Source organism: Narcine bancroftii, chromosome 14 (assembly GCF_036971445.1).
Source record: "Narcine bancroftii isolate sNarBan1 chromosome 14, sNarBan1.hap1, whole genome shotgun sequence".
NCBI lineage: Eukaryota > Metazoa > Chordata > Chondrichthyes > Torpediniformes > Narcinidae > Narcine > Narcine bancroftii.
Window position 1 is genome coordinate 6,450,634 of NC_091482.1, and position 16,119 is coordinate 6,466,752.

A 16,119-nucleotide genomic window follows, 5' to 3' on the forward strand; every position below is an offset into this window, starting at 1 on the left:
GTGTGGGTATTTGATTTAATTTTACCCTGACGTGTCGCCATGCATCAGCATCCAATGATACCAATGTCAGCATCCCCGCGTCCGGAAGGTGAATAGTGTGGCTTGAATAGGAGCGGCAACCAAACTGGAATCAGAGAAGAGAGTGAAATGTGGCTGTGATTGTAGTAAAAGCACACAGAAATGCTGAAGGAACTCAGCCAGTCTCGCAGCGCCCATAGGAAGTAAAGATATATTACTGATGTTTCGGGCCTGAGCCCTTCATCAAGGTAGGTGTCAGAATAAAGACACAGGAAAGTGTCAGAATAAAGACTTGCCAGAAGAGCAGTCCAGACCAACAAAAGGTGTTAATTGAATATAAGAGGAAAGGTAAGAAAGGATACAGAGGGAAAGTGGGGAGGGAGGAGAGAGAGATCTGGGGAAGGTTGACAGGGGGAAGAAGAAAGGAGCAGAGGGTTTAACAGAAATCAGAGAAGTCGATGTTCATGCCATCCAGTTGCAGGGTGCCCGGACAGAAGATGAGGTGTTTTTTCTCCAATTTGCAGGTGGTCTCAGTCTGGCACTGCGTGAGACCATGGACAGACATGTCAGCAAGGGAATGGGACAGGGAATTGAAATGGGTGGTCACTGGGAGGTCCATGCTATTGCAGTGGACAGAGCTGAGGTGCTCAACAAAGCGATCTCCCAGTCTGCGCCCAGTCTCTCCAAAGTAGAGACAACAATGGGAGCACCAGATGCAGTAGGTGGCCCCTGCAGATTCACAAGTGAAATGTTGCTTCGCCTCGAAGGACTATTTGGGGCCTTGAATGGAGGTGAGGGAGGTGGTGTGGGTACAAAAACCTCTCCTAGTCAGAGGGGTAGGTGCCGAGGGGACAAATGGTGAGGAGGGAGGAGTGAGGAGTGGACAAGAGAGTCACAGAGTGAGCAGTCATCATGGAAGGAAGAGAGGGGAATGTGTCTAGTTGTGGAATCATGTAGTCAGTGGTGGAAATGGCAGAGAAGGATACATGTTGAATACAAAGGCTGGTGGGGTGGTAGGTGAGGACAAGGGGAATCCTGTCCTTGTTGCGTGTGGGGGTGGAGGGAGCCAGGGCAGATGTATGGGTAATGGAGGATATGCAGGTGAGGGCCGAGTTGATGGTGGTACAGGAAAAGTTGTGGAGTTTGAAGAGGACATCTCTGATGATCCGGATTGGAAGATCTCATCCTGGGAGTAGATGCGACGGATCAGAGGAATTGATAAGGGAATGGAATCCTTACAGGGGGCAGGGTGTGAAGAGGTGTAGTCGTGCGGGTTGGTGGGTTTGTAGAAGATGCCTGTCGTGAATTAGACTCCCAAAATGGAGACACGAGAGATCGAGGAAAGGGAGACTTGCGAGAGATGGACGAATAGAATTTGAGGTCGGGGTAGAAGTTGGAATCAGAGAAGGCCAGACTCATTTAAGGATTCTGACTTGTGCACTTTATTGATTTTCTTTTTTTTAATTCTCTCTGTATTGCACAGTTTGTTTACATTCATTATCTAGTTACAGTTCTTTGTTTGCATGTTTTACTCTGTGTACAGTTTATTTTTTGCATTACTAATTTGTGGCAATTCTACCTCTCCTGCAGGAAAGAAGAACCTCGGGGTTGTATGTTATGTCATGTCTGTATTCTGACAATAAATCTGAAATCTCATACTACCATTCTGTCATTAGCAACACTGGGCAAAATTATATCTTTTAAAACAATCATTTCGTTTGAATCATATTGAGGAAATATGGTGGGGTGAGGGTTAAATGCTTTGGCCAATACAAATCCCCGAGAGCAAGATTACTAAAACCAAATAATCCGGTCATGCATCCTCCACTTCCTGCAAGTTTTCTGTTAAACCTTGAAGAGTGTCTCAATGGCTGGAAGTTCCTTCCGTATCTCCAGTGAAAGGCGCTGTTTCTTTTGTTTGTTGTAATCTATTGAAGCAGATGAACTAGTTCTTAAATCAAGTAGAAATCAATCTAATTTAATGAGACTGCGTAATTTCAGACTCGAAACTAAAAGCATTCAGTTCATTTTCATGCAATTGATTTTGATGAGAGATCCTTTCTTGAATTGGTTAGGGTCCTACCCCTGTTCCACACAATTGATCAAACCCACACAAGGAACAGGCCTGGGACCCTAAGGAAGGAAGGAAGGTGAAAGCCCCTTTTACACAGCCTCTTCAAGAGGGGAATATTGCACTTTAATTGCGCCACGTCGTTCTGTGTAAAAGGTACGAACATGGAATGTTGGGGGGGGTGGGGGGGGGGTTGGGGGGAGTCATTGTACTCCCGCCTTTAAACTGGCAGCGGAGGTAGTCACAGCACTGTGTAAAAAAGGGCAAGCCATCACACTGGACGCTAACACTGTTGTGTTACATGTCACGTCTCTTTTCCTTCTAGAATGCCGGCATGCTTTGTAAAATGATGCACTGGAGCAGCATTAGGCTTGCTTTGTTTGGTTCAGTGTGAAAAAGCAAACACAGCTTAATGACGGGTCTTCTTTACCGCAGTATTGCAGGATCTCTTGTTAAGGGGGCTGAAGTCTCTCTTGTGTGAAACTACACCCTGCATCGACTCCCACTCAGACTTTTAGAGACGTGATCCACAATACATGGTGGACACCGCCACCATGTGGAAAGAATAAGAAGTACTACTTGGTGCAAAGCCCTTCCTGAGACCAGGTCTTAAAGGAATATCTTTGGCTTGGCATCGCAGACGAAGGTTTATGGAGGGTAAATGTCCACCTCAGCTGCAGGCTCGTTTGTGGCTGACAAGTCCGATGTGGGACAGGCAGACGCGGTTGCAGGGGAACATTGGTGGGTTGGGGTTGGGTGTTGGGTTTTTCCTCCTTTTATCTTTTGTCAGTGAGGAATATAACATCCTGCCAAATCCTGGGAATCTCTGGTGCATGACTGCTGGAACTGGAGGAGCAATATTTGGGATGGCATTGAGAACCTCAGGAGCACACAGAAAAGGTTCAAAGTTCAAATTTGAACATTACATACAGCCCTGAGATTCTTTTTCTTGCAGGCTAGGCAGAATTTATACCTATTGTTAATTGTAAACTATACTCAAGAAAAAGAGTACTGTAAAAAAAAAGCTGACTGCAATACAGAAAAAAAAATTCAGTACTAAATGAGGCCCTGATTGAGTTTGTCGTTGAGGAGTCTGAGGGTGGAGGGGGTAGCAGCTGTTCCTGAACCTGATGGGTGCAAGTCTTGTGGCACCTACACCTCTTTCCTGATGGCAGCAGCGAGAACAGTGTGTGTTGGGTGTGTGTGGGTCTTTGATGATCGCTGCTGCTCTCCAATGGCAGTGTTCCCTGTAAATGTTCTCGACGGTGGGCAGCGTTTTGCTGGTGATATTCTGGGCTGTGTCCACTACCTTTTGCAGGGCTTTATGCTCAGGGGTAAGTAGCCAATGCTATGGACTGCTCAAATCACCCTGCATAATGCACCTCCAACCCTGTCTGTTCCATTCTTCAGAGCCCATAGAACTGAGAGGAAGCAAGTCATCCTTGATCCTGAGGGAGAGCCTAAAAAGAATGTGGATTAATATCTAATGCATTTCACAACCAATGAACAGCATTGGGAGAGTTCACAGTGTTGGTCCCTCCTTGACCTGGGGATGAGCTTCCGATTACTCAATGACAAAGACTGGTTGTTTCCACACATGCAAAACCTGTTTAAGTACGTTTACCGGTAGATTTCCCGAACATCCCTCACCCATTCTCCTCCTATGACGTCTTTAGCATTCCCAGTTTTATTTGCTCCTTCACTGACAGCCGTGTCTTCGGCGACCATGATTCCCCACCTCTGCCAGTCCGTCGTCCCTCTCCATTCCACCTCCTTTCAGAAACTCTTTAAAACCCATCTCCCGGACCAAGCTTGGAGTCAACACAAACCCATCACCTACATATGGCCGTAGTTTGGCTGTGAAATGCTCTGGAGTGCTCAGAGCATTTCATGAGGCCTGATGGAAGAACTGGGTGACACGGCTGGAGTTGCTGTAATGGCAGAGCCAGGAGAGAGGAGTTTAAACAGTCTGTTAAAGAAGCCAATGGTGTCATTTTAAAAAAGTGATTCCCAAAGTGGGCGCTGCTGTCCCCTCCTGTAGGTGGTGGAAAGATCCAAGGGGGGCAGGGAGGAAAAAAGGGGCGGTCTGAACCTTCTGTCTTATCATTCAGTTTGCTGCAAAGTTTAATGAAGTAATTTTCTGGCCAGACTCAGGGTGACAGTAGTGAGCAAAATAAATGGCGAAAAGGCATCCTCATGAGAGCTGGTCTCAGTGGCTGCCATGTTGTATTGGCGTTATTACCCCTCCCAGCCCACTCAGTGCTGTCACTACACCCCTTCAGCGCCGTTGTATGGGGGGGGGGGGGGTGCTCCGGATGTCAGCCCGAAAAAGTTTGGGAACCACAGTTTTAAAATCTGACAACTGCGGAGGCCTGCACCCAAGACAGGAGCGCCCATGCTTGGCTGCGGCTACAAGGCATGGCAGACTCCAGGGGAGGAGCGGTCCAGCGTGGGACACCAGAAACCCCGCCCCCGCATTGAGGAGGAGGAACAGAGGAGATGACCCTACAGGGAAGGTGACCGCAGAAGAAGGCCAGCGAGGGGCTCAGTGGCTGAGAGACCCACACCAGGCCGCGGGCGACTGGCGGTCGGGGGATCCGAACAGGCTGCAGGCTGCTGGAGACCGGCTCGTGGGAACCAGGTATCAGAGCCGGGATTCGAGAGGGGGCTGAGGGCAGGAAGGGCCACGGGCACCGAAGGCTTCCTGATCACGATGGAGGTTTCGACCTGGAGCTTGGGTTGCCGATGGATCGAACTGGCTGGAGGCGAATCCACAGACACTCAGTGTCTCTGAAGGGGCTCTCTTTCTCTCGTACTGTAAAAGGTAGCGACCAATATTAATGGCGACTCTTTATCTGCCTTAGGGCAATTTTGTGTAATATTATTTTTGGTACTATTACTTGACCCTAAGGGAATTGTGACACGCAGACCAAATGTTTGTAAAACACCCCAATCAGTAATGGAATAGGCGATTGGATAACCTATCATTTTTAGTTGGTTGAGTAACGAATAATAATCCTCACCATTTTAACGTGTGTGACTGGACCTTTGGCTGTGAAAGAGATGCTCTGCCAGGCAAGAGCATTCCACAAAGTTCTGAATGACAAACTGGAGGCTCTCAGCCTACTCACTGCCTCCTCCTAGAGTCCAACACATCACTCCATTCATGGACCCTGAAAGCATTCAATGAGATCCACTACCATCCAATGCAAACTCATCTTCAGTCACCTCAAGCAGAATACATTGGGGCCTGGACAGGGTATGGTACAGGATCACCAGGCCGTTGCCAGAGTTCGTAGACATTGTTTTGCAACCTGCACTGCATTTGTGAGGTGATCCAAATTGATCAAAATGTCCTTTTCTGCGAGGTGTGGGTATTTGATTTAATTTTACCCTGACGTGTCGCCATGCATCAGCATCCAATGATACCAATGTCAGCATCCCCGCGTCCGGAAGGTGAATAGTGTGGCTTGAATAGGAGTGGCAACCAAACTGGAATCAGAGAAGAGAGTGAAATGTGGCTGTGATTGTAGTAAAAGCACACAGAAATGCTGAAGGAACTCAGCCAGTCTCGCAGCGCCCATAGGAAGTAAAGATATATTACTGATGTTTCGGGCCTGAGCCCTTCATCAAGGTAGGTGTCAGAATAAAGACACAGGAAAGTGTCAGAATAAAGACTTGCCAGAAGAGCAGTCCAGACCAACAAAAGGTGTTAATTGAATATAAGAGGAAAGGTAAGAAAGGATACAGAGGGAAAGTGGGGAGGGAGGAGAGAGAGATCTGGGGAAGGTTGACAGGGGGAAGAAGAAAGGAGCAGAGGGTTTAACAGAAATCAGAGAAGTCGATGTTCATGCCATCCAGTTGCAGGGTGCCCGGACAGAAGATGAGGTGTTTTTTCTCCAATTTGCAGGTGGTCTCAGTCTGGCACTGCGTGAGACCATGGACAGACATGTCAGCAAGGGAATGGGACAGGGAATTGAAATGGGTGGTCACTGGGAGGTCCATGCTATTGCAGTGGACAGAGCTGAGGTGCTCAACAAAGCGATCTCCCAGTCTGCGCCCAGTCTCTCCAAAGTAGAGACAACAATGGGAGCACCAGATGCAGTAGGTGGCCCCTGCAGATTCACAAGTGAAATGTTGCTTCGCCTCGAAGGACTATTTGGGGCCTTGAATGGAGGTGAGGGAGGTGGTGTGGGTGCAAAAACCTCTCCTAGTCAGAGGGGTAGGTGCCGAGGGGACAAATGGTGAGGAGGGAGGAGTGAGGAGTGGACAAGAGAGTCACAGAGTGAGCAGTCATCATGGAAGGAAGAGAGGGGAATGTGTCTAGTTGTGGAATCATGTAGTCAGTGATGGAAATGGCAGAGAAGGATACATGTTGAATACAAAGGCTGGTGGGGTGGTAGGTGAGGACAAGGGGAATCCTGTCCTTGTTGCGTGTGGGGGTGGAGGGAGCCAGGGCAGATGTATGGGTAATGGAGGATATGCAGGTGAGGGCCGAGTTGATGGTGGTACAGGAAAAGTTGTGGAGTTTGAAGAGGACATCTCTGATGATCCGGATTGGAAGATCTCATCCTGGGAGTAGATGCGACGGATCAGAGGAATTGATAAGGGAATGGAATCCTTACAGGGGGCAGGGTGTGAAGAGGTGTAGTCGTGCGGGTTGGTGGGTTTGTAGAAGATGCCTGTCGTGAATTAGATTCCCAAAATGGAGACACGAGAGATCGAGGAAAGGGAGACTTGCGAGAGATGGACGAATAGAATTTGAGGTCGGGGTAGAAGTTGGAATCAGAGAAGGCCAGACTGGGCAAGGACGGCACTAGTCAACCAGACAGTTCCTTTCCAACAATCTGGATTCATGATCAGTAACCACTGCTAATAATTTTATATCCCCGATGTAATTAACTGAACCACCTGCCATCATCTATTTTGTACTCATGTCCCTGGCTACCAGTGCAATTGAATACTCTGTATGCCCTGTTCAAGGGATCAACAATCAGGCCACTTGAGGAGCAGAAAATTAAAAGGACTTGCACTTGCATCACAATTTTTGTGCCAGAATGCTTCAACGCACTTTACAATTCAGACTGGAGCTCTGCAGTCAAAGTAGAACAGAGCATTCAGGAAAAGTGACACTTGAAAGTCTGGAGACATCGTGATTGAAGTAAAAACACAAGGCTGGAGGAAAACAGGTTCTTGGGGCCCACAACATCTCTGCCGCTGCTGATCACAAAAATATTTAAACCTATCATTATGATTTACCGTTAACTAACACATTGCCCACAAAGGTAGCTGTTTTGGTCAGTCCAAGCATGAACCCAATGCAGGTGCTATGTAAACGTTGTATGAGGCCTGAGCATGCATAGATGCAGACAGGCAATAAAAGCGGCTCACATATATAGATGCTGTGGATTAGAATGAATGCATGTTGTTGCACATGTTCTTCTGGCAATAGCACAGTGTGTGGAGTGAACAATAGCATTTGTTGTCTTCAGGAAGCTTTAATATATCAGAAATGTCTCAACAGCTGTGATACATCCTGTTACATTTGCAACCATGGAAAAGTGGTATCAGGGCAACTGGAACCCATAAATACTGGCCGACTACTATTGGACACTGGCATGAGAGGCATCAGATACAAATGAAAGTAAGTGGCAAAACATTTTTAGGTCAGTTGAACTAACACAATGTGTCATCATCATTTTGCTAAATTCAATAAAAGTTGATTTAATGTTTCTCTAACTTCCTACATGACACAGCAAATGTGAAATTATCTTGTGTTCATCTTGAAGTTGTCCGTCACCATCCCAAATTTTTTTTCAGGAAGAAAACCTTTTTTAAAAAAGTGTTGTCCAGTATTATTTACTGTTTAAATACATCATTTTGATTTGTGGTAAAGCTCAGTGATGGATTGGAGGCAAGACAGGATGCAATCATTCGTCTAATCAACTCTGCAATTCTTTGGATATTGGAGACAGGAGGCTTTGTTCAGATAAATAATAAATCAGAACACCAAGATTGGCTACTTTGGATAATGAAATTTAATAGAAAAGCCAAGTCCTCATAACATGAAATAGAATGGCTTGTCCCAAGATGAAAAGTAAATAAAGCAGAGAAATAAAATTGAACTCTGATAAATTTATATTAGATACTGGGAATGTTCCTTCCCCAGCATAAATTACTCGGCCACCAATCCGAGAGATGTGGAAATTTCCTGCTGCCTGCCATTTCCCATCGGATTCTGGAAGAGAGTTTGGATACCAAAACTGGAGAGTTGAATGCCCAGGGGCATTCGTCAGCCTCCAACTTCTCTTGAGACTTCTTATCCACAGGACCATAAGGGTGGCAGAGATGATCACTGGAGTCTCCCTTGGACTACCCCCCACCCCCAACAACAACATGATCTACGGGATCGTTGTCTGAAGAGGGCGCGCAAAATCATTGAGGATCCTTTCCACCCTGCACACAGCATCTTTCAGCTGCTCCCGTCGGGGAAGAGATACAGGAGGATCAGAGCCAGCTCCACCAGGCTGAGGAACAGCTTCTTCCCACGGGCAGTGAGAATGTGAACGACTAAAGGATCTGCTCACACTCACCATCTGAGACTCTCATTTTTATGAAACAATATTTACTTATTTTATCAGTATATATGAATACTTGTCCTGCATATGTATTGTTTGTCTGTTGTGTCTCTGCGTGTTTTGCCTCAAGGACTGGAGAATGCTATTTCGTTGGGTTGCGCTTGTACAATCGGATGACGATAAACTTGACTTATTCCTGGGATACTTGGCTGTCACTTCCTCCTCCATACACTGCATCCCATTCTTTTGTTGGGTGAGGCACACTTGTGTTCCTACTTCTTCAGAAGTCCCACTGGAACAAAGTTGATTTGCATCCATCCGGTTGGAACAGCAGCCCCTTCCTCAGATGGGCAGGAGATGACTGATGGGATAATAGACTGGGAGGTGATGCACTCCTTCCACCAATTATGCCGGACTTCCACGTGCTTCCAATTTCTGATCTCTAGGCCCTCAAATGCTCCTTATCTGTGAGTTGTAATTGACCAGATTCCCGGAGTCCATTGGGACAGTGCTTTTTGTCAGAGGCTTTGAGCATCTGCTAATCACTTCACTGACCAAACTTGGAGTGGGTTTGCTATAGGGCTTGATGTCAGGCATGCAGTGGAGTTTAACTGGGTTCTGTGTAATAGGATGGATTGATTTAACTGGGCCCTGTGTAATAGGGTGGACGGAGTTTAACTGGGCTCTGTGTAACGAGGTGGACGGAGTTTAACTGGGGCAGCTTCTTTCATCACCTCAGGAAGTCCCAAACCAGCAGGAAGGAGAGGTGGAGAACAACTGTACAGTTTAACAAGATGAAACTCGTCTCGTGCATGCCTTGTCTCTATTCAATATTCCCCAAAATCAACAAACTTTGCTCCATGCTCACTAAAAGATCTAAACAACATATTCAGTGGCCCCTGACGTATCTGTCTGGAATATTCAGATTAGAAAATTACTTCTGTATGTGATTTAGACCTTTGTAATAGAATAACATTAAATAATGAACTGTAGTTATAAAGTATCAAAGGTTAAACATTTAACAGTTAGTAATTATAGCAGGGAGGCCATTCAACCCACTCTACCACTGGTGGCACCAACTCCATAGGACCTTTGTCACCTTAAGCTTGATGGAAGTTTGTCATCTTTCACTGGGGTGTTCCAATGGAAGAGTTGAGTGAGTAGAGCACTTCTGATTTGGTCAGATTTCTCTGCGGTTTGCTTAGTTGGACATTCCTGTAAAATAAAAGCCTTGCATGGGACCTCAATCACGAGGTTGTCAGAAGGTCACAGAGGATGGAATTGAGGCATTCAGCATCTGAAATAAAACAGGAAGAAACACGCAGCATTAGAATGACCGGTCTATCTGCAGTAATTATTATCCTTCTCCTCCCTCCTGCACAATCCCAGACACTTTGTCCTTTTGCTCAGAATTCCTCAGTCAAATACCTCTACTTCCTCAGGAGTGTGTAGAGGTTTGGTATGACATCAGAAACTATGGCAAATTTCTGCAGATGTGTGGTGGAATGTATGCTGACTGGCTATATCACGGTCTGGTATGGGGACACCAATATCCCAGAGCTTAAAGCCCAGGATTTTACAGGCAAAACCCTCCCCACTATCGATAACATTGACAGGGAATGGTGCTGCAGGATCCAACCACCCAGCGCATGCTCTGTTCTCAGTGCTGCCATCAGGAAAGAGGTCTTGGTGCCACAAGACTCGCACCTCCAGGTTCAGGAACATCTGCTCCCCCTCCACCATCAGACTCCTCAACCACAAACAATCAGGGTCTCATTTAAGGGCTCTGACTTGTGCACTTCATTGATTTTTTTTCTCTCTGTATTGCACTATCAGTTTACATTTCTATATTTGTCTACATGTGAATGCTGTGTACAGTTTTTTTTTGCACTACTAATTGGTGGTGATTCTGTCTTGCCTGCAGGAAAAATAATCTTAGGGTTGTAAATAATGTCATGCATGTAGTCTGACAATAAACCTGACATCTGAAATCCAAATAGGTTGCTCTTCATTTGCGGAACTTCACTAGAACAATGCCATGCCGATGGTCAGGAGCATGGACCTGCTTAGCGTCTGCCACAGGACAGAGCAGAAATTCTTCTTGATATTTACCACCTGCTTTTGGAGCCCAGTGACAATGACCCTTTACCATAACCCAGGATGGCTCGTTTAAAGCCTCCAGGTTGATCACAGCCAACTCATTCTATCCTGTCGTACAGGAGCAGGGGAAGACCATTCAGCTCTTCCAACCTGCTCCACCTGTGACATCACTTCTCTTTCCGACATTTGCCCCAAACTCCTCCATATCTTCGATTCATAAAAATAAACATCAAATTCATCCTTCAAAGTACTACCTGCTTCTTTCCATCTCCTGATATATTTGCATTCCGCCCACTACTGTTCCTGGGATTATCTAGTTTAGTATCATTTACAGTAAAGTTCCTTTAATCAGCCTTTTTGACATTGAGGTGGTGCCAAACTGGGATATACTTTTCTGGACTATTCAATATTATTCCTATTAATACCAACACACCTTTTTTCTTCACAGAATGATAATACTTTCCAGTGAGCCAGGTGAATTTAAAGTGAGTGAAGGGGACAGGATTCTAGTGAGTTTAAAATGAAGGTAAACAAGAAACCTGCAAATGCTGGGGTCTTGTACAGGCCACAAAAGTACTGGAGAAGCTCAGCAAGCCACACAGCATCCGTGGAAAAGGCAGTCAGCGTGGAAAACAGAGCTTCAGTGTGTTTGAAAAGGGCGTGTAAAATGGCCCTGGTGAGTTTATATGGAAATAGGGTTGTGTTGCATTTATATTAAGTGTGGGGCTAGGGTCCAGATGCATTCTAAAGGCACAGGAGAAATGGGCCAGCGGTGAGTTGACGTGGTGTGTGGGAACGCTAATAGTGAATCTGTGAGGTGTGTGGCAGTGGGACCCCAGTGTGTTGACATGAAGTGGGAAATGGTACCTTGATGAAAGGCTCAAGCCCCAAACGTCAGTTATGTATTTTTACCTTTGCTATATAAAGGACACTGTTTGACCTGCAGAGTTTCCCCAGCAGCGTTTTTACTTCAATGTCAGTGTCTGCAGACTTTTGTGTTTTACTTCTGTAATTGATGTACTCAGCAAAAAAGAGGGCGTAATTTGGCTTTGATGCCATTTGAGTCAGTAATTCTGGCAGTAACTGAACTTTAACCTTTGCTCCTCCAGCAAGGGTGCTTTTACCTGTGCTTCCACCATGACAACATTCCACAGATCCTGGATCGTGTCCAGAAGTGGGAGTTCGGTGCCACGTGCTAACCACGAACAAGAAGCATTCTACAATAACTGACTGGCAACACACGAGGACCAACTCTCTATAAAGACAGCCTGCTCACCCTACCTTCCACGTGCAAACTTGGAAATCAGTGGATCATAAAATCAAATCAAAGCAACGCCCATAACCTCTCAGAAAACCCTTGATGGAGATTCATTTCACAAAGACATGGTTTGATTGGTGATTCATCCACATTCCATCTTCGGAAGGGCCTCCAGAAACCTGCCAAGAAAGTCTGCAGGCGCTGGGGTCCGGTCCAGAACACAAACATGCTGCAGAAATTCAGCGCATTATGCAGCATCTGTAGGAAGTAAAGAGTGGCCAACGTTTCGGGCCTGAGCCCATCGTCAACAACTTGCCAAAGCTCCTTTGGTGGCATCTCCCAAGTTTGAAGGCAAAGGCATTGAGTTATGTGGGAATGGTGCCCCCGGCAGATCCCCTTCATCTCCAAGATTTGAAATCGATGGCCTCTCCTTCATCGTCATCCTAAGATTTCCCATCCAACCACACCTTCATGGGAAGGCAGGGCTTTTTGAGCTCTACCCTCCTCTTTCTCAAAACAAATGGAGGGGTGGACAATAAACCGCGGCATTGCCTCCATCCACAGAACAGGACAAGTGACCTTCAAGTCGCAATCTCACATGCAGTCGGTCACCTTTTCCCACTTTTCTTTAGCAGCCACAGTATCCACTTCTGCTTCGAGTCACTGGCAGGGGCGTATCGGACGCTGTTCACCTTTTCCATGCCCAGCGACTTCAACACACAGGCTCGGCGATGGCTGAATGTTTCGAAGCTGAATTTGCCGTGGTACGCGCCAAAGCCACTTTTACCTGTGAACAGGAAGACTATCATTCCTTTGGCAATAACATTATTTATAAAAGCCGTACAATGATATCAATCATCTCATATCACCATTCACACCACAACTCCCCATCCCATATCAACAATCACACCACTATTCACCAATCACACCACAACTCACCATCCCATATCAACAATCACACCACTATTCACCAATCACACAACTCACCATCCCGTATCAACAATCACACCACTATTCACCAATCACACCACAACTCACCATCCCATATCAACAATCACACCACTATTCACCAATCACACCACAACTCACCATCCCATATCAACAATCACACCACTATTCACCAATCACACCACAACTCACCATCCCGTATCAACAATCACACCACTATTCACCAATCACACCACAACTCACCATCCCGTATCAACAATCACACCACTATTCACCAATCACACCACAACTCACCATCCCATATCAACAATCACACCACTATTCACCATTCACACCACAACTCACCATCCCATATCAACAATCACACCACTATTCACCAATCACACCACAACTCACCATCCCATATCATCAATCACACCACTATTCACCAATCACACCACAAGACACCATCCCGTATCGGTATTACAGCACAAGAAAAAAATGTTCCATCAAGCAGTACATCATTATTTTTCTTTCTTAAACGTTCCAAAGTTACATGGTTCTCTGAAAATGGTGACACAACAGTGAAGAAGGCATTTGGCACACTTGCTTGCATCAGTCAGGGAACTGAATACAAGACCAACTGTATAAATGGCTGGTGAGACCATACTTGGGAGTATTGTGGGCAGTTCTGGCCTCCTAGCTTGAGGAGGGATGTCATTAAGGTGGAAGTATTGCAGAAAAGATTACAAGTACCATATATAGGTGTAATCTTTGAATTTTTTGGGCCAAAAAAAGCGGGGGGGGAGGGGGCGACTTTTAAACAGGTCAAACTTACCAAGGTAAGTACCTGCGTCGTTCAAAGTGTCAGGAGCTCAGATGGTCGGGACCAGGTGGTAAGTCCGCACTCAGATGTGTGGATGGTTGGGGCGAGGATGTGTGTGCGGCCAGGGAGAGGATCTGTGGTCAGGAACTCGGATGCGTGGGCAGACGGGGCATCCAGAGCTCGGAAGGGCGAATAGCTGGGGTGTTGGGAGCTCAGATGCACGGACAGCCGGGTCAAGAATCTGCAGACAGGAGCTCAGATGATTGGGTGGCTGGGGTGAAGATCTGCTGTCGAGAGCTTGGCTAGACAGGTGCCCGGGTCATACAAAAACACCCGACCTTTGAGCCAAAAAAAGGGTGGGGAGGGGGGTCGACTGCTACACAATATCAATGAGTATATAAGGTACATTACTGGGATTGGATAAATTGAAATTGGATAGGCTGGGCCTTTTTTCTCTCTGGAGTGTATAAGTGATCTTATAGGTACACAAAATCAACAGGGGCATGGATAAAATCATTTTCATTCCCAGAGTAGGGAAATATAAAATTAAACAGCACAAGTTTAAGGTGACGGGAAAGATTTAAAAGGGAGTAGTTGTCATATGGAACAAGCCGCCAGAGGTGATGGAAGTAGGTTCAATTACATTGTTTAATTGATAATTAGGTACATAACATGGATAGGAAAGATTTAGGAGGATAATGGACAAACACAGGTGTTATAAGTGAAGGTTTGTGTGGGTCCCACAGGTTAAGAACCAGACCGAGATCAAGGTACAAAGCACATTTATTCTCAAGAGATGCAAAGGAAACAATGGAATCTAAATGCTAAATTAACTTAAACACACAGTTCACAAGGGGATGAATATGCACTGCAGGTAACGAGGGAAAATTGACAAAGGAATGAAACAAACACACATACAGGAAACAATCAGATCAAGGTAACGCTACGTGCCCCCACCCTTTCACCTGTACAAACACGGCTCTAACTAACTGGCCTCAGGACTCACCCCGACCCAATACAGAAGGTGATACTCACAGGACACGAGGAGTCAACAGAAAGAGCAAAAAAAAGTATGGTCAATGGCTCGGTGCCAGGAGGGTTAATCCAATTATAACCAATGGCCCAAGGCCAGGTACTGGCAGGCTGGAGAGTGCAGTCCAGGAAATTTACATGGTCCAGTGGCAAGGTGTGCATTAATAGATGGGGTGGATCCAAACCTTGATTGGCAGCTGGTGTGTCCTCCGACAAGGTAGGGAGCAGTGCAGTCACGTGACAGCCACAACCCTTCCCAATACAACAGGCAAATGGGTTTAGAGTGGACAAGCTACTTGGTTGGCAAGGATGAGCTGGGCAGGAACTACTTTTCCTAGAGGGTGGTGAATCTGTGGAATTCGCTGCCCATTGAAGCGATGAAGGTGACCTCAGTGAATATATTTAAGGCAAGGTTAGATTTTTACATAGTAGGGGGATTAAGGGATATGGGGAAAAGGCAGGTAAGTGGAGATGAGCCTTTCATCAGATCAGCCATGATCTCATTGAATGGTGGAGCAGGTTTGGCGGCTGGTTGGCCAACTCCTGCTCCGATTTCTTATGTTCTTATCCTCTCAATGCGCAGGGAGCTAAAAGTAGAGCAGAGATTATCCCGTTGAATAAGAAAAATAGTAAAACCCCTTGTATCCGGCACCTATGGGCCTTGGTAGAAGCCTGGTAAGTGAATTTTTCAGTTGCTTGAGATTGCGTGTTAGCAAACTAACGGCGAAGTGCGCCCATTTTAAACGTACATATTTTTTACTTAATTATTTTCCGTGATTTTTTTTGTCGGATGCTTGAATTCTAGATAATAGGGGCTTAACTGAAGTACACCATTCCATGTGAACAAATAGTAACCTTCCTTTGCAATTCTCCCACCCAGACAAACCGCCATGGTGTGAGAAAGCAAACAAATGAGCAGTTTTGCAACAAAGGAAGGGAAAGGCAGCCATTTCATTGAAGGTAACATTTTATGAACCACAGGTCAAGAAAATGCTCAAACTATAATTTATTGCATCACATCTTCCATAAAGACCAAATCCTCCCACCACCTGACACCTTGAGGTACTCAGATTAGTCAGGGAGCCAAACAGCCCCTTCGGCCACACTTGTTAGATGGGTAAAAAATAATCAGCCTGAATGTGGTGAGTCAAATGCCCCATCTCTGTGCTGTATGCCATATGGCCATCACTCTGCTGCCCCCTTTTAGTTCCTACTCTCACCCACAGAGGAACCGGTTCCCTTTCCAGTTTAGTTTGTCTGACGCTTAGTGTGATATGGACAAGAGACCAAATATTTGTATTTAGCCAAG

At 45.9% G+C, this 16,119-nt stretch overlaps 1 protein-coding gene across 9 annotated transcripts in view; it reads right to left on the reverse strand.

Moving 5' to 3' along the window:
* Positions 1-8,109: 8,109 nt before the first annotated feature.
* The window catches only part of LOC138749731 (aldehyde dehydrogenase family 3 member A2-like), a 28,913-nt gene continuing 20,903 nt past the window's right edge, over positions 8,110-16,119 (reverse strand). For all 9 annotated transcript variants that reach the window (XM_069911518.1, XM_069911515.1, XM_069911517.1 and 6 more), the window contains 2 exons: positions 12,638-12,812; positions 8,110-9,964 (listed from right to left, as the gene is read on the reverse strand). In XM_069911518.1, the coding sequence (XP_069767619.1) occupies positions 9,958-9,964; positions 12,638-12,812 (182 nt within the window). In that variant the 3' untranslated portion in view covers positions 8,110-9,957. The remainder of the gene's footprint in view (positions 9,965-12,637; positions 12,813-16,119) is intronic.